General features: G+C 31.9%; 2 protein-coding genes across 2 annotated transcripts in view; both read right to left on the bottom strand.

Annotated features, from left to right (window-relative positions):
* The window catches only part of LOC106473324 (DNA/RNA-binding protein KIN17-like), a 36,642-nt gene extending 32,701 nt beyond the window's left edge, over window positions 1-3,941 (bottom strand). The window contains exon 1 of the mRNA XM_013934006.2: window positions 3,773-3,941. The gene's annotated coding sequence lies outside the window, so the exon portion shown is untranslated. The remainder of the gene's footprint in view (window positions 1-3,772) is intronic.
* Window positions 3,942-8,865: 4,924 nt separating this feature from the next.
* The window catches only part of LOC106473323 (dynamin-1-like protein), a 12,674-nt gene continuing 1,616 nt past the window's right edge, over window positions 8,866-19,923 (bottom strand). Inside the window, exons 2-4 of the mRNA XM_022401781.1 lie at window positions 18,270-18,327; window positions 12,578-12,789; window positions 8,866-8,988 (exon numbers count right to left, since the gene is read on the bottom strand). Of these exons, the coding sequence (XP_022257489.1) occupies window positions 8,932-8,988; window positions 12,578-12,789; window positions 18,270-18,327 (327 nt within the window). The 3' untranslated portion in view covers window positions 8,866-8,931. The remainder of the gene's footprint in view (window positions 8,989-12,577; window positions 12,790-18,269; window positions 18,328-19,923) is intronic.

Below are 19,923 nucleotides of genomic sequence, written 5' to 3'. Positions count from 1 at the left end.
CTTCACAGGGCCTAATCGATGTGCTCTAACAACTTCACAGGGCCTAATCGATGGGCTCTAACTAACTTCACAGGGCCTAATCGATGGGCTCTAACTAACTTCACAGGGCCTATTTGATGTGCTCTAACAAACTTCACAGGGCCTAATCGATGGGCTCTAACTAACTTCACAGGGCCTAATCGATGTGCTCTAACTACATCTATTCATAACAACATACCTTTCTTTCAGAACACCTTAAGTAAAAACGGGTATCCTTCACCTTTACTAGAAACCTTTGTTACTAAGAAAAGAACTCCACCAAATAATATCCAATCATGTTTCAAATTCCCTCTTACATTTGTTATTATTTACCTTGGAAAACAAAGTATTATTGTTAAAACTCCACTCAATAAGCTACTAAGGTATTTCTACCCCAGATTAAACTCTGTATCATCTTCAAACTGTCACTTCATATCAGTAACTGTTTTACAACAAAAGGCATTCTACATTCACTTTTACATTCAAAGGTCATATACATGGTTCACAGACTACAAGACTACTTTCCAATCTTTTAGTCTCTCTGGAAAGAACTAAATACACATATATATAACAACAGTCCTAACAAGTATAAACAATAAAACAAACGAGCAGAAGAATCTAAAGTAGAAACAAGAATGTAAATAAACTAGAGTTGGAGTTATTTACTAATTAATAAATTTATTTTACATTCTGACATAATATAACCTGTGATTATTACTTATAACATAATAATTTGAAACAATATGTTACTGCAAGGCAGTTACAGAATATAGTTTAACCAATGGCACCATAAGCGTAATGTTGTAACTGGATATAATTTCAACTTACAAATCAAAGCAATTCAGAATGAGATTGGTAACATGTAAAAATAAGCAGTGATATTTTTAATGACATTTAAACATATTAATTTTAATCAATTATTCTAATTTTTTTACTTACTGGAGCTACAACAGTTCATGAGGCTTCTGTGTGTATTTTATAACTGTGATTTCCATAATGATGTATTTATTTTCAAATGTAAAATATAATGAACATTTGATGAATCAGAAGATAATTTATGTTTATTTGAAATATTTAAAGCTCTACAGCTTTAAGAGATGGCTGAGCTCTTAAATGTTCTATTTTATTTCGTTCTTATTCCTGACTCTGAGCATTTTATGGGAAATATTAGGATGTACCTGAATAATACAGTTGCTAATTCCTTGGTAATAAGTACAAAGATTGAAAGAACAAAACTAGATATATCACCACAAAACCTATCAAAGTTTTTCTGAGGGTTTTAAAAGAGGTCAAAAACCTGACATGACTCTTTTAGAGGTATTTTTCAGGATTAATAAGTTCCAAGAATCGTAAGAAAACAGAGCTGGACAATGAGTGGGATTTATTAATTGGTAATTGTCGGCTCATTAACTAATCACATTCAACTAAATGACAATTCCAGTGTTTGTCAAATTGTGGTACCAATACCCTCAGGGCTACATGAGGGTCAGTGAAGGGTATGCAAAACAAAAAAGGGAAAAATAAAATATTGTTTTATCTTTCTAATTGTTGTAATAAAGTTATATTTATAGCTTTTTTATGCATACAAATGTTGGGAGTTATGGTTACTAGCAGCAGTAATAGTAAAAATGTCAGTATTAAAAACATTGTAAAAAGTCATTTTGTACCTAAAGATACACAATTTTGTATTTATTTTCAGCATCCGAATCAAGTGGACAAACCAGCTTCAAAAGTTTGAAAACCATTGGATTATTCTAACATGAGATTAATCTTCAGCTAGTTTTGGAGTTTTTACAATAATTTTAAAACTAAACTTCACTCAAACTACTTTTAATCTGGCAGTTGCTATTTACTAATTTTGCTATAAAACTTTTTTTAGTGGCTAAAAGATAATACTTGAGTAATTGAGTAGCTGAACAATATATGACATCTGGCATTTAGTGTTACTTAATGGAGTAACTGAACAATATACGACATCTGGCATTTAGTGAGTTACTCCATTAAATAATACTAAATGTCAGATGTCATATATTGTTCAGTTACTCCATTAAGTAAGAACAATATATGACATCTGACATTTAGTATTATTTAATGGAGTAACTGAACAATATATGAAATCTGGCATTTAGTATTATTTAATGCCCCATCCAGGCAGTTATATGCTCATCCATCTTTTACCCATTCCCAGAGTAAAGGGTCTTAACATGATGGTGGATAAGTCACTTAAGTTATGGAAGTGATTTTCTAATTGCAACTTTTAGTTTATCTATAGATAGTGATTACAACTTGCAAGTAGAAAAAAAAAAAATACCTATCTCAAAAAATCATTATCATCAGTATCAAAGCCTCAGTTTGAATGTAAAGTTTTGTTTCCTTATATAAGAAAGGATTCAGAGATACTAGTTTTACGAACACGAGTAAAAGCAAAGATTGTTATACAACAACCACACTACATTTGGCATAATAATTGCTGGCAAGTTCTTTCGCCCACTTCCAGGACTCAGCTGGGATACAATAGACACAAACGCTATAATTATCAATTTTTGTGAATAAGACTGTTTAGTGTTAAATGTTAGTTATGGAATGAGCCAGATTAAGCTAGCGGGTTGTAATTATTATCAATTTTATTTAATGATAAAACAAAACACGAACGTTATAACAGGAAGCATTTATTATAAGTTTCGGAACTGTCATAATTCCATCATAAGAAATGAAACCAAACGTCACCTTAAAGTATGGGCATATCTATAAAAACTGGAAGAAAGGTTAAAAACCCTCCCAACTCCATTACCTATCAACACAATACAGAAACAGGACATCCACTTTCTCTCTCAAACTTTAAAATTCTTTCAACAGCTAAACATGATACTGAACTTCTTATAAAAGAAACATTATACATAAAAACTCTTCTTTTGTCTCTAAATAACAGACAATCTTCACTGGATTTAAACCTATTTTAACTATTGCACTCAGTTTTCATTTTCTCGTGTTATATTTGTATATTTGAATTGTTTATTTCTTATGCACATACTTCTGTTGTAATTACAAATATTGTTTGTTTGTATCCCTAAATTAGTGATGATGGAATTATGACGATTCCAAAACGTCTAATAAATGCTTCCTGTTATTACGTTTGTGTTTTATCATTAAGCTAAGTTTTCTGAAAAATGAGTCAATTTTATTTATTATTTTAAGAATAGGATTCAAAAAATGGGATATATAAATATATATATAAATTTTAACTAATCGAACAGACCTAGTTTATTATACTCTGTCTAACATTCGCCCGAACTTAAGCATTAAAGTTTCCGCATACGAGTGGACTACTACTACTACTGTCCTGAGTACTAGTACTAGTCCTTTTTTATTACTGCCACTGAACACTTTCAGTGTCATTGTTTCCTCAGTCTCACTTTCAAATTCAAGAGTCCACTAACAACTCTCTTTAAATTTAACTTAAATTAAAAGTTAGTTGTTTGTGGGACTCCCGAGTTAAATTTGAAATCTATAAACATTAGGCCTATAACTAGTATAACTTAAGTTACAAGTATAACTCAGTCATACATGATTTATTTGCAAATTGCAATTTCTGCTAGTGTTACTAAATTTTGGGGTTAGCTCTATAGAGAAGAATAGTCAACTATTCGAAATCGACCGAGTTTTGGGTCTTATTTTAAGTCTACTACACTTTATATGTGATCATTTGTGCTAACTCTTTTATCAAAAAAATATTTACATATGGAAATATGCCTACCTGAAAATTATTCTAATAAAATTCCCGTTTTACTTTTCTTTCTTTATCTGTGTGTATTTAAGTTTAATAAAACTAACAAGTTATATAAATTATAAACTGCCATTAAAGTTCGAGCATCACCCCCGCGTTGAGTAACTAATGTTATGAAGTCAGCCAAGCAGTTTTCCTCCCTGGACCGGAAGTAAATTAAGGCGACAATCTGCGTGGTGTTTCCAACATGTAAGTTTATGGAAATAAGAAATAAAATATGGTAATATATATTATTTGGCAGAAACATGATGTGGTATGGTAAATTAGAAGTGATAGCATCTACAAAAGAGAGGTCTAGCCGCCAAACATTAAAGGTACTTTTGGTTGCCAAGAGTCTAAAATTACTTGCCGAGATAAAAACTGCTATAAATATTTTTATTTTTTTTGTTTTAATTATGTATTGCTGACTGGAGTATAATGCACGCCCCCCAGTGGCACAGCAGTATGTCTGCGGACTTACAACACTAGAAACCGGGTTTCGATACCCGTGGTGGGCAGAGCACATATAGCCCATCGTGTAGCTTTGTGTTTAACTGCGGACAAACAAACAAACATCGTGCACATACTTTTGAATAAATGAAAAGATCGTGAATGCTAGAGAAATTTTCAAAGTTTCTTTTATTTGCTCAATGTTTCGGCCTTACGCTTTCACTTGAACCATAATTTTCTGTAATAAGCTATATTATTTAAATTGTGACCATTGTATTCTAAGAAATAAACCTCGTACAAAAGTTATTTGTTTTCCAGATGATTGCGGCAACGTTTTCATAATGTACAAACAAAGTTAAAATGGTCAGAAATTGTCCAATTCAGAGTGACACTTGTAGAAAAAGTCTTGAGACTAATCTACAAAAGTAACACAGATGAAAGGACGAAGGTGCGAAAGATTTCCGCATTTCAACTTGAAGAAATTTACCTCTGTTATCTAAAATTTTGATACAATATGGTGTCTCATCAATTATGCCGTTTAACTGATGTAATATTCTTTATTATCGAGATTATCAGTGACATAAATGTTCTTTGAAACGTTCATGATCATATATTGAAAACCTAGATTTATCTATGTCTCTAGCGGAAGAACACTGTGTTCACGTCATTTATTATACAGTGTTCTCAACTAAGCAAGAGTTCTCTAAACCATTAATCAGTCTTAGTAACGCATTTTTTGGATTTACATGGATTGTCGCTATTTAAGCTTTAAAGAATTTTTAGATAATTGTGATAATTTTCTTTAAAAGAAATTTAAGGAATCTCTTCTGATTTAATCCTGACACCCTTCTATTAATAGACACAAGGCCTGACCACTTTAAAACTATTATTTCATGTAATCTTTATTTAAATTATTTACATTTATTATTGTGATAAGCGACTGCAACTTATTTAACAATACTTTTAGCACGCTCCAACGTTCTCAGTTTTATTAATTGTAGTTTTATATTATTTTCGGTTAATTAAAAATTATAATAAATATTAAAAACACGGTAATACCAAAAAAACATCTTTAATACAGACGTTTCACAAAATCCATCGTCAGCGTTAATATCTGAAAAAAAAAGATAATTCCTAATATTCGAATTAAAAAAAACATTAACATTGAGCGAGTCTTCGTTTATAATCGGAACTTCAGACAGAACATATTTTAAACGATAATATACATACTTCCCAAAATCAATGGTTTCACTGGCATTACACTTTCTACGAAACGCCAAATTTAATTCTTACAATTTCACGCTAACGTGATTTGTTGATTTTGCGCATTTAGAATTATTTTAACAACAACAGTACTCAACAGCTGGCTAAATCGACTATGTTACATTTGATTTTTGTTAAATACGGATTATAATATATCTAATATTATTAATAATTTGAATAGAGATTGACTGGAGGGAAGATAGTTAGTCAACACTACCCATCGCCAACACTTGGGTTATCTTTTACCAACGAAAAGTGGGATTGGCCGTCACGTTATAATATTCCCATGACTGAAAGGGTAAGTATGTTCAGTGACAGGATTCGAACCCACGAATCCCAGATTTCGAATCGCATGTCGTAACCGCTGGACAATACCGAGCCCATAAGACTTTAATTTCATATTTCAAAGTTTTGGAATACAAAGTAAAACTGTAGACACAAATATTTCTAAATTTATAAAATGTTGTGACTTCATATATAGAATTTAAAATGCAAATTAAAAGAACGAAATAAGTTAAAACTTTTTGAATAGGTGGAAAACACAACCTATATGGTGTTACTATTTAGAGACGAAAGTTTACTTAAAATAAATACTTTTCTTTAATTCATAGTTAAATATTTGGTGATCCAGATGAGGTCATTGATGTCTTCACTATGTTTGTGAACTGTGGATTTGATGGTTGTTTTCCACTTCTGCTTGATACTCCCACACGTTCGCAGGTGTACTTGACGTATTATTCTGTCAGTATAGAGTAGCACCGTATGTATATGCAAAGGTGTACATGATATGGAAATACATAGGTATAGGTAACAGGTGTACATGATACGGAAATACATAGGTATAGGTAACAGGTGTATATGATATGGAAATACATAGGTATAGGTAACAGGTGTACATGATACGGAAATACATAGGTATAGGTAACAGGTGTACATGATATGGAAATACATAGGTGTAGGTAAAAGGTGTACATGATATGGAAATACATAGGTATAGGTAACAGGTGTATATGATATGGAAATACATAGGTATAGGTAGCAGGTGTACATGATATGGAAATACATAGGTATAGGTATAAGGTGTACATGATATGGAAATACATAGGTGTAGGTAACAGGTGTACATCATATGGGAATACACAGGTGTACATGATACGGGAATACATAGGTGTAGGTAGCAGGTGTACACGATACAGGAATATATATAAGTGTAGGTAACAGGCATACATGATACAGGAATACACAGGTGTACATGATACGGGAATACATAGGTGTAGGTAACAAGTGTACATGATACAGAAATACATAGGTGTAGGTAACAGGTATACATGATACAGGAATACACAGGTGTACATGATACGGGAATACATAGGTGTAGGTAACAGGTCTATAGACCTGAAAAGATTTTGAATCCTGAATAATGATTTAAATAACATTTGTATTAAACCTGTGGTATATGTCTACAGTATACAGTTTCTTTGGGGTTCAATGTTGTTAGAAACGAATTTGGGTGTTAGGGTTTGGATAAGATGCAAAGGATAGTCATTATTTATTAGAATATTCTGTAAGGTGGTTATTTCTGAGTAAAATTGATCAAATATTTTGTACGATAAACACATGATGTAAACTTCTTACTTAGTCTATTGATATGTGTATCAGGAAAATAATTTAATTTTTTTTTCAGTTTCACAAGTAAAATTAATGTTATGGTACTTACAATTTACATAACATGAAATTCTTTTAATGTTGGATCTAATATTTTAGCTCACTTCTTGAAGATGGAATATGTATATTCCGATGTCTGTTGCCATTTCGATGTGTCAAACCTTTGTTCCTTTAGCTGTCATACATCGTTAAAGTTTGATTCCCGTGTAATAAATTCATTGTTAGTGTTATAAAATGACGATGTGGGTATGATAGTCTACCACTATTTCAATCTTCCTCAGGAGTTCTTCCTGATTAACATTACTTCAGTTTGTACAGACGATTATAAAAACATACTTTAAACAATAGTATTTCAATTTGTTGGAAGGCCATAAAATGTCGGATTTTTATTTATGAAAAATATTTGACAATCTATCATCAAGCCTAAAGAATTAGGTAATTACAACCAGAGAAAATTATACCAACTGACCAAGAGTATTAAAATATTGTGTATATTCAGTAGCTTTACTATAAATATTAACATTCTCAATACTTTGATCAAGATTTACTGTTCTGATTTACTTCAAAATGTCGAGCATGTATACGGAGAAGAAAAACTAAGTTTTAAAAACTTCTATTGTTCTTAAAAATGAAATAAAAAATTGTTGTATTTAAACATCATGACTCATATACAAAAAAATATTAAATAACTCCTTGAACATGTGCATTTTCAATCAAAATGTTGCAGTGTCTTGAAAATACAACTATATCCTTACATGTAAAACTTCACGCCCTCTTACTAGTATTAATTAAACCATTAAATAAAAGCTTATCTTATCCGAAAACAGTTCAGTAGCTGATAGCACAGTATTTTGTCAGTCACAACTGATGTGTGTGTGACTTCAGTTATAAAATCATTGCAAAAAAAAATTCAGTTTAAAAAACAGTATTTAACAGAAATCAAAACTTGACCATAAACTATGCAAGACACTGTTGTTAATAAAACTGTCTTGACCTGTGTAAATTTAATGAATTATTAAACAAAAAATGAATTCATTATGTATATCCAGTGTTGACTAATATCTTTATCTAGTAGAGCATGTAATGAAATGCTTATTAATGACTCAGTTTTGTAGCACATACTTACTAACAATCCATCACTCGACGATAAAAAATCTATACGTACTGATACAAGATTAAAAATAAACTACTAAGTACAGGAGAAAAACTAATAAATCTGACAGTTAAAACGTATTTTATTGAAATGAATATCATTTTAAAAAAAAGAAAATTTTCCAAACTACATTTAACAGATTCAAAATAGTTCATGGAGTCCATAACTTATTTTTCAAATGAAGACCAAAGTGTTAGAAAAATTGATTTTGGGAAAGTTATATATTCATAAATAAATTTTAGACTTCCTCCAGAAAATATCTGCACCATAAGTTCACAATTTGGTTCTAATATAATTCATCTTTACTGAAGGTTTTACTTCTCCTGATAAAGTCCACCTTCTTTCTTTTAAAACATGAACACTTAAAGAAGGTGCAAACTGAAGATGAAACCTGCATCGACTCACATTTGACATACAGAAGAAAAAAAAGTTCCATTTGCTACAAACAAAAATACTGGCTTTTGGTTCAACTAATCTATGTTGGGTTCAAGGAACACTATGTTACTTTGTGCAAATGACAACAAAGAAAACAGGTTTTATTTTTTACATTTTATGGGGAATGTACCTTCTTTGCTACAGACTTTGCTAACAGCTGACTACACTATCATCTCTAATGAATTCACCACATGTGAGTTTCTCGGATTTCACCAATGATGTGACTGGCTTTCTGAAGAGCCTGTAAAAAACAACAAAGTGACGTATTAATAACACTCTTAAATAAATACTTTCAAAAATTATAAAATACGTCTAGTTGTAGAAAATAATCATGTGAGCTGTGATTATCTGTTTGTTCAATGTTAAACTCTGTGTGTATCATTTCTCTACAGATAATCATGTGTTTGTTAAATGTTAAACTGTGTGTGTATCATTTCTCTACAGATAATCATGTGTTCTGATTATCTGTTTGTTAAATGTTAAACTCTGTGTGTATCATTTCTCTACAGATAATCATGTGTTTGTTAAATGTTAAACTCTGTGTGTATCATTTCTCTACAGATAATCATGTGAGTTGATTACTTGTTTGTTAAATGTTAAACTCTGTGTATCATTTCTCTACAGATAATCATGTGAGTTGATTATGTGTTTGTTAAATGTTAAACTCTGTGTGTATCATTTCTCTACAGATCATGTGAGTTGATTACTTGTTTGTTAAATGTTAAACTCTGTGTATCATTTCTCTACAGATAATCATGTGAGTTGATTATGTGTTTGTTAATTGTTAAACTCGGTGTGTATAATTTCTCTACAGATAATCATGTGAGTTGATTACTTGTTTCTTAAATGTTAAACTCTGTGTGTATTATTTCTCTACAGATAATCATGTGTTATGATTATGTGTTTGTTAAATGTTAAAACTCACATGATGGTCTGTAGAGAAATGATACACAGAGTTTAACATTTAACAAACACGAAATGATACACACAGAGTTTAATGTTTAACAAACAGATAATCAACTCACATGATTATCTGTAGAGAAATGATACACACAGAGTTTAACATTTAACAAACAGATAATCAAATGATTATCTGTAGATTTAACAAACACATAATCAACTCACTGTTAAACTCTGTGTGTATCATTTCTCTACAGATAATCATGTGTTTGTTAAATGTTAAACTCTGTGTGTATCATTTCTCTACAGATCATGTGAGTTGATTATGTGTTTGTTAAATGTTAAACTCTGTGTATCATTTCTCTACAGATAATCATGTGAGTTGATTATGTGTTTGTTAAATGTTAAACTCTGTGTGTGTCATTTCTCTACAGATAATTATGTATTGTGATTATGTGTTTGTTAAATGTTAAACTCTGTGTGTATCATTTCTCTACAGATAATCATGTGAGTTGTGATTATCTGTTTGTTAAATGTTAAACTCTGTGTATCATTTCTCTACAGATAATCATGTGAGTTGATTATGTGTTTGTTAAATGTTAAACTCTGTGTGTGTCATTTCTCTACAGATAATTATGTATTGTGATTATGTGTTTGTTAAATGCTAAACTCTAACAAACGTTAAACTCTGTGTATCATTTCTCTACAGATAATCATGTGAGTTGATTGTTTGTTAAATGTTAAACTCTGCATGTGTCGAGAGATATTTACAGCTGATGATATGACATTCCTTTTTTCCATTTTGTTAAACTAATTATGCTTGTCGTGTAAAATACACAATACTATGAAAAGTAGCTAAATTACAAGAACACAACATATTTGGAACAAAATATCAGACTAGCTTCAACACTTTCATGTGTCCTATTATATTCTACAGGCTTCTGAATGTGTTCTATTATATTCTACAGTCTTCTGAATGTGTTCTATTATATTCTACAGGCTTCTGAATGTGTTCTATTATATTCTACAGTCTTCTGAATGTGTTCTATTATATTCTACAGTTATCTCCTATTATATTCTACAGTCATTTGAATGTGTCCTATTATATTCTACAGTCTTCTGAATGTGTCCTATTATATTCTACAGTCATTTAAATGTGTCCTATTATATTCTACAGTCCAAATGACTGTAGAATATAATAGAACACATTCAAATAACTGTAGAATATAATAGAACACATTCAAATAACTGTAGAATATAATAGGACACATTCAGAAGACTAGAATATAATAGAACACATTCACATTCAAATGACTGATTCAAATGACTGTAGAATATAATAGAACACATTCAAATAACTGTAGAATGTAATAGAACACATTCAAATGACTGTAGAATATAATAGAACACATTAAGAAGACTGTAGAATATAATAGGACACATTCAAATGACTGTAGAATGTAATAGAACACATTCAGAAGACTGTAGAATATAATAGAACACATTCAAATGACTGTACAATGTAATAGAACACATTCAAATAACTGTAGAATATAATAGAACACATTCAGAAGACTGTAGAATATAATAGAACACATTCAGAAGATTGTAGAATATAATAGAACACATTCAGATGACTGTAGAATGTAATAGAACACATTCAAATAACTGTAGAATATAATAGGACACATTTAAATGACTGTAGAATATAATAGAAGTGTCCTATTATATTCTACAGTCATTTGAATGTGTCCTATTATATTCTACAGTCATTTGAATGTGTCCTATTATATTCTACAGTCTTCTGAATGTGTCCTATTATATTCTACAGTCATTTAAATGTGTCCTATTATATTCTACAGTCTTCCGAATGTGTTCTATTATATTCTAGTCTTCTGAATGTGTCCTATTATATTCTTCAGTCATTTGAATGTGTCCTATTATATTCTACAGTCATTTAAATGTGTCCTATTATATTCTACAGTCTTCTGAATGTGTTCTATTATATTCTACAGTCATTTGAATGTGTCCTATTATATTCTACAGTCATTTGAATGTGTCTTATTATATTCTACAGTCTTCTGAATGTGTTCTATTATATTCTACAGTCATTTGAATGTGTCCTATTATATTCTACAGTCATCTGAATGTGTCCTATTATATTCTACAGTCATCTGAATGTGTCCTTTTATATTCTACAGTTATTTGAATGTGTTCTATTACATTCTACAGTCATCTGAATGTGTTCTATTATATTCTACAATCTTCTGAATGTGTTCTATTATATTCTACAGTCTTCTGAATGTGTTCTATTATATTCTACAGTCTTCTGAATGTGTTCTATTACATTCTACAGTCTTCTGAATGTGTTCTATTATATTCTACAGTTATTTGAATGTGTTCTATTACATTGTACAGTCATTTGAATGTGTTCTATTATATTCTACAGTCTTCTGAATGTGTTCTATTACATTCTACTGTCATTTGAATGTGTCCTATTATATTCTACAGTCTTCTTAATGTGTTCTATTATATTCTACAGTCATTTGAATGTGTTCTATTACATTCTACAGTTATTTGAATGTGTTCTATTACATTGTACAGTCATTTGAATGTGTTCTATTACATACTACAGTCTTCTTAATGTGTTCTATTATATTCTACAGTCATCTGAATGTGTTCTATTACATTCTACAGTCATCTGAATGTGTCCTATTACATTGTACAGTCATTTGAACATGTTCTATTACGTTTTACAGTTGTCTGAGAAGGATGTATGAAAGCGTTGAAACTACCTTCCTAGCCTTTGTACTAATACTTTGTTCGAAAGGTTTTAGTTTGTATTTTTGTTAATTATCTTTGTAATTGTTTTTCGTACAAATACTGTAAACTACTGTCTCAATAAGTGATAGAAGTGAGACATGTCTTACCTTCAGCATCTCAGCTGCTTCTCTTCTCCTGACAGCTATATGTTCAGACTCCTGAAGAAGGTCTTTGAAGTGGTCGTGTTTGTACAGATGAGTGACCAGTTCACTCTGGAGATTATCTTTCACATGGTTCACTAAAAAGTGCATGATAGCTTTCGGCACAGAGTCCTGAATGTTCTTTCTTACAATTAAAAAATAGGACTTGATCAAACGTTCTAGATGAAACATAAAACAAGAAAATTTTGTGTTAACACAGAAGGTTACTTAACTTTTCTTTATCAAGTTCACAATATATTAATCCTACAATTACTCCATTGGCTTTTCAAACACATTTTTCTTAACTATTTATCCATTAAATCGCTTATGGATCCATGAATTTCTTATAGCAGGATTTTCCTATATTTCTTTTTAAATTGGTCTGGATCCTTTTAAATCAGGAAATTTGATGCATTAAACAGTAAAATTTGGAACTTGTTTTTTTAAAATAGCAAGATTTTGTTAAATAAATAAATAAGTGTACATTGATGGCAGTTTTTCAAAATTTTTTTTAGTTCTTGGTTTTATAAAATACTTATAATTGTGAGACATGGTGACAATGAGAAGATCTTCAAACTGTAAATTAGTCCTGATATTATTATTGTCATTTATCGAATCACTTTGATGTAACATGTATGTGATTTATAACAAGCGAGGCAACTGGCATTCTCATTTTTCCAGTGCAACATACGTGCACATAAAACAAGTGAAGCATCTGGTAAAAACTAAAGTTCATTATTTGCAACATTTAAACCTAATTTCACAGATTTATGATGATGGCAATGTTTTTTCCATTTCCAAAATCAATTTATTTTCAAAAGTATCACTGAAGAATTGGGAATTTTATACTTAAAATTGGAGCTTTTTGGCTGATATTCAACCAAGGGAAATCCCTGCACCCTGTTAGTAATAAGAACAACTAATCACAGCAAAACAAACCACTAATACAATACTGCCTATTATAAGGCCCGTTAACAATGAAACCAGTCACAGAACAAAATCAACTTTGTCAAAATACAAAATAAAACATACCCTTTACGAACAATTAAATGTAAAATGGAAACCTAATTCATAAATAAAACACTAAAAAACAAACAAAACAGTAATGAACCCTTTAACAGCACTAGTTGCAAAAATTATCTAATGAATTGTTTGATATCAACCGAAGGTGTACAGGCTCAGTCCATTGAACTGACCCCATATTGGAGAAGGAATACTGACTAGAATTCTGAATTTAATATGCAAAATATGGTTAGCTTATAGTAAAAAGTACAATTCTGTTGTACACAGAAAATTAGATGAGTTATTAATGTATTTGTACATCCTTGAATTGATGATGTCAGTCTTATTCAGACTCTGTCAAGTGAAAGTTTAAGGTACGGTTATCTTTGTGTGAAGGATAAAAATACTTTTGTCAGTTTGCATATTGTATTTGCATAGAACTTCTGAAATGTATACACACAGTTTTTATTGGTATCACTGTATATCATATCTTGTATTTATATCACAAACTATCATCTGACATCAAATACATAATACCAAGTTGAATGTCATGTGTAAAAGGTAATGGCTTCAACACTTTGATTACAACCTGTGCACACAGGACTTCCAATATATATAACTCTCTCAGAGAAAACACAGGACTTCCAATATATATAACTCTCTCAGATAAAACACAGGACTTCCAATATACAACTCTCTCAGAGAAAACACAGGACTTCCAATATACAACTCTGTCAGTGAAAACACAGGACTTCCAATATATAACTCTCTCAGAGAAAACACAGGACTTCCAATATACAACTCTGTCAGTGAAAACACAGGACTTCCAATATATAACTCTCTCAGAGAAAACACAGGACTTATAATATACAACTCTGTCAGAGTTACATAAAGTACATAAAGTTTACATAAACCCCAGAGCAGGCATGAGTTTCACTCCCCGTCACTTTAACCCTGCCAATAGATCCTCAGGTATGGGGAATATTTTGTCAACTGGCCATTGTGACGGTTTGTAAGGTGTCTGTGGCAGCTTCACTCACGAGTGGCAAACCTCTTCTTCGGTGCAGTTTGATTCACAAGCAACGTACCTCTTCTTTGATGCAGCTTAACTCACAAGCGGTGTACCTCTTCTTTGATTCAGCTTAACTCACAAGTGACGTACCTATTCTTTGATTCAGCTTAACTCACAAGTGACGTACCTATTCTTTGATTCAGCTTAACTCACAAGCGACGTACCTATTCTTTGATTCAGCTTAACTCACAAGCGACGTACCTATTCTTTGATTCAGCTTAACTCACAAGCGACGTACCTCTTCTTCAGTGCAGCTTCATTCACAAGCGACATACCTCTTCTTCAGTGCAGCTTCATTCACAAGCGACATACCTCTTCTTCGGTGCAGCTAGTCCTCCTAGTCCATTCAGCAGCGATCTCTGACAATGGCATTTGCTCTTTCACAGAAGTGCGATGGTGGTGCCACCTGCTGCTGAGTCACCTGAAGACTTAAATCATCACCGCTGCTCCCTCTGTCACTGGTACATTCATGGAGACTGACCTATCACGGCTAATGGAGACTGACCTATCACGGGCCAATGGAGACTGACCTATCACGGGCCAATGGAGACTGACCTATCACGGGCCAATGGAGACTGACCTATCACGGGCCAATGGAGACTGACCTATCACGGGCCAATGGAGACTGACCTATCACGGGCCAATGGAGACTGACCTATCACGGGCCAATGGAGACTGACCTATCACGGCCAACGGAGACTGACTTATCATGGCCAACGGAGACTGACTTATCATGGGCCAATGGAGACTGACTTATCATGGGCCAATGGAGACTGACTTATCACGGGCCAACGGAGACTGACTTATCACGGGCCAATGGAGACTGACTTATCACGGACCAACGGAGATTGACCTATTATGACCAATGGAGGCTGACCAGCCTGAGAAAATCTCAAAGTCATTTCAACAATAGATAGAGCAAGCTTTCCTTTGTCTGTTGCATCAGCAAGCAATACTTCTCCATCCATTAACTCAGCTACGGTGAATGTCAGGCCAGCACCAACAGTCTGAGGATTGGCTGTATAGTCCAACTCTTTACTCAAAACAACCATGTTACTCCAAGTTACAACTATAACTTGTTCTAAAATCAAATTTAGAAGCAGAGTATTAAAACTATATCTCAGTCAAGTGATATTTTTATGGGTTTTTTTGTGTATTCATGTCCTCTATTGCCCATAAAAATGTATTCCTAACACCAGGGATCATTGGATCTCTGCTTGACAAATACTTATAATGCTGCTCCCACATTCCTGCTGAATGACAGCAAACACGGCTTACCCTTTAACCTCTCACTACTGTTCGGATACAACATACATGGATAGAGCCTGTTAGGAATGGAAGTGGGTTGAGACTGTAAATCTGGTTCCTACACTTGGAGCTCACTCAGGGTAACGAAGCCATGCCTTACCATTGCCTGTTTACCTCCTGAACCTAAAACTCAGTAGTCAGTCTCACAATATGTTGCCATCTAGAAGCTGTCAAAATCATTTTATTTTTATTCACACTTCACAAATTAATCACTGACAGAATGCAGTGGAGTTAAGACTTTCCAGTTAAAAGCCTCATCAGCCAAAAACAGAACTACAGCATAAATATAATTATAGAAAAAACACAGTTCATTCAGTACATATAAAAAACTTGATTCCCCAGAAATATGGGAGAACCTAGCAGGCAGTTCTGTCAATCTTGCCATAAACAAACAACACCAGCCATATCAATCAGAAGACCAGTGGCTTGGCTAGATGTTGGAGCTTTCTGTTGCCTCAACTTCCAGTACCTTTTCATCTGGCTAATCACTGACAGCCATACAAGTGTATTCGGTTAATCAACATGCCAGGAAATTACTTATTTCATCTTTCTCTGACTAATCTGTCTCAGTCTCTAATGTCTGGTTGAGCTAGGGCACTAGAGGCTCTTTTATGATGTGTGGATGCATCTTATTAACATGTTCTAGGTTCTCACATTCCACACACTTGCTGTAACTCATACTTTAATGGACAGACCTGCCAGAGTATGAAATAAGACCTATCTAGCCAGATCCGAGCAGTTCTTGTGCTATCGGCATGCATCATAGCCCCACCCAGTTTCTACACTTGTATATCCATTCCTTTACCACCTCTTTGTAACACTCTGACATTTAGAGACCGTTCCTGCCAGTAATGTATGAATCTAGTAGTGCAGACCTTATGTTCTTGTGGAACATTGCTCTATGGCATCACAGCAGCAGGATCTCCCCTCCCTGAACACGAGTATGTTCAGTGAACAACCTGTACGCCTCTGTTCAGTTGCTCTGTATGCTATCACGACGTACAGTCCTAGCTGGTGCGGTCCAGATTAACAAACACTTGACAGTCTGTGTTGCCTGTTCTACTAAACCATCAGACTGGGGGTGATAATGTGAAATGCTCATCATCACCACATTTAATAACCACAACTAATGCAAAAACTTCACATAACAGAATAAACAAAAAATTTCATAAAGTTCTACATTTGAATGAAAAAGGTAGAAAATGCATGGCATGTCTGCATATTGTGATATTAAATTGGCAAAGACTTAGAACACTTATATGTACAAAAAAAGTGAGGTGTAAAAGGAAACACGAGACTTGAAATATTTCAGTGCCAAAAGTTTTTAGAAGATGCATAAATGTTGTTTTTTGGTTAAAAGTTGAAATGCAAGTTAAAAATGTAAGATTATCACAACTCCATCAAAAATATAAATAACGTAATGTGGTAAAAAATATTCTTTTTTTAACTAATACTTTGAAATTATGGATAGAACCGAGTCTAAACATAAGAGATAAAAATTGGGAGTATATACACATGGTACCCTGATAAATATTCAAACAGTAGTCAATCTATTAAAAAAAGCTGTTAAATAAACCAATACAGAGAAAATATATAATAATGATCATATGTTGTATAGAGAAAACTGGTAAAGTGCCAAATTATACTAAAAATAACAAAAATTATATTAATTTATGTATAGGAAGACAGAACAGGTATTCATCTTTTTAGAATTTTATAGAAAGCCTTGAGAAAATTCTTCAAATTCCCTAACATATTGAAATCCTGAGTTGTGCTTTTCCAGCAGGATTAAAGTATTGGTTGTGGATTAATCTCTACATTTTTAATATTATTAGAAAATCTAGTAATACTTTGTGTGTTGAGGTATATTAAATAAACACTGTTTAAGCATACAGAAAGCTTCTACTTATCCAGCAACAACTGAAAGATAAAGGTAATGAGAAAAATTATGATTTGACCTTTTTAAAAACAGAAAAGATACACCCTGCCACTTATTTACTTTTGTCATATTCATTAAAAGCCATAACTTTCTGGAATGACACAAACCTCCCTAGTTTTTAATCGTAACAGATGGCCTTCAGTCAGGTTTTAGGTTGTACATATAAACTTATCTCACAAGATTGTCATTTCAACTTAACAAAAAGTCAGCAATACTGTTTTTTAATTCTTACATCAAGTCATAATTTAGAATTTGTTGCTATTAAAAATGAACAATTAAAAACAACTTTAGAGAAATGTTAACTTTTTTAACTATTACAGCATGTTGATCATTCATACCAATAACTTCACAATCCCTTTGTTCTTTTGGAGACAATCTTCTTGACGTTGTTGTCGGCTGAAATATGAAAAAAATGGAGCTAAATACCGAGGACCACACAAAAAAGTATTTAATTACATAAAAATTACCAATCTACCATTAATCCAAATAATTACATAAACTACCATTCTACCATTAATCCAAATAATTACATAAACTATCATTCTACCATTAATCCAAATAATATAAACTACCATTTTACCATTAATCCAAATAATTATAAACTACCATTCTACCGTTAATCCAAATAATGACAAACTATCATTCTACCATTAATCCAAATAATGACATAAACTATCATTCTACCGTTAATCCAAATAATGACAAACTACCATTCTACCATTAATCCAGATAATGACAAACTACCATTCTACCATTAATCCAAATAATGACATAAACTATCATTCTACCGTTAATCCAAATAATGACAAACTACCATTCTACCATTAATCCAAATAATGACATAAACTATCATTCTACCGTTAATCCAAATAATGACAAACTATCATTCTACCATTAATCCAGATAATGACATAAACTATCATTCTGCAGTTAATCCAAATAATGACAAACTATCATTCTACCATTATTTGGATTAATGGTAGAATGATAGTTTGTTATTTGGATTAATGGTAGAATGGTAGTTTATGTAATTGTTTGTATTAACTGCAGAATGATAGTTTATGTCATTATCTGGATTAATGGTAGAATGATAGTTTATGTAATTATTTGGATTAAGCACTGAAGATCTGTTTGTTTGTCTGTATAGCTAGTTGTGTTTTTATGTGAGTCAGTTTGATTAATACATTGGATAAAATGCATGTTTATGCTTTATGGATGTCTTTCTTTTTGTCCATTATAATGAATGATAAGTTAGAGATCATATGATGTACTCAAAGAATTTTTCTTTCTCGTATATATGTCGTTACAAAGTGGGGGATGTATATATGATTTTTTTAACTCTTAATGAATACCTAGAGAATATGATTTTAAATATTGTTTCAGGTTGTAAACATAAAAATGCATTCTATGGGTTAAAATAGAATGGTAGTTTATGTTGTTATTTGGATTAATGGTAGTTTATGTAATTATCTGGATTAATGGTAGAATGGTAGATTATGTAATTATTTGGATTAACGGTAGAATGGTAGTTTATGTAATTATTTGGATTAATGGTAGAATGATAGTTTGTAAGTTTCTATCTTTATAAATAAATTATATCACATGTAAGTTTCTATCACCATTAATAGATTATATCACATGTGTAAGTTTCTATCACCATTAACAGATTATATCACATGTGTAAGTTTCTATCACTATTAATAGATTATATCACATGTAAGTTTCTATCACTATTAATAGATTATATCACACATGTAAGTTTCTATCACTATTAATAGATTATATCACACATGTAAGTTTCTAGCACTATTAATAGATTATATCACATGTGTAAGTTTCTATCACTATTAATAGATTATATCATGTGTAAGTTTCTATCACTATTAATAGATTGTATCACACGTGTAAGTTTCTAGCACTATTAATAGATTATATCACATGTGTAAGTTTCTATCACCATTAACAGATTATATCATATGTGTAAGTTTCTAT

Source organism: Limulus polyphemus, unplaced genomic scaffold (genome assembly GCF_000517525.1).
Source record: "Limulus polyphemus unplaced genomic scaffold, Limulus_polyphemus-2.1.2 Scaffold6075, whole genome shotgun sequence".
NCBI lineage: Eukaryota > Metazoa > Arthropoda > Merostomata > Xiphosura > Limulidae > Limulus > Limulus polyphemus.
The sequence above is the reverse complement of the archived record's forward strand: the minus strand, read 5'-3'. Positions and strand labels throughout refer to the sequence as shown.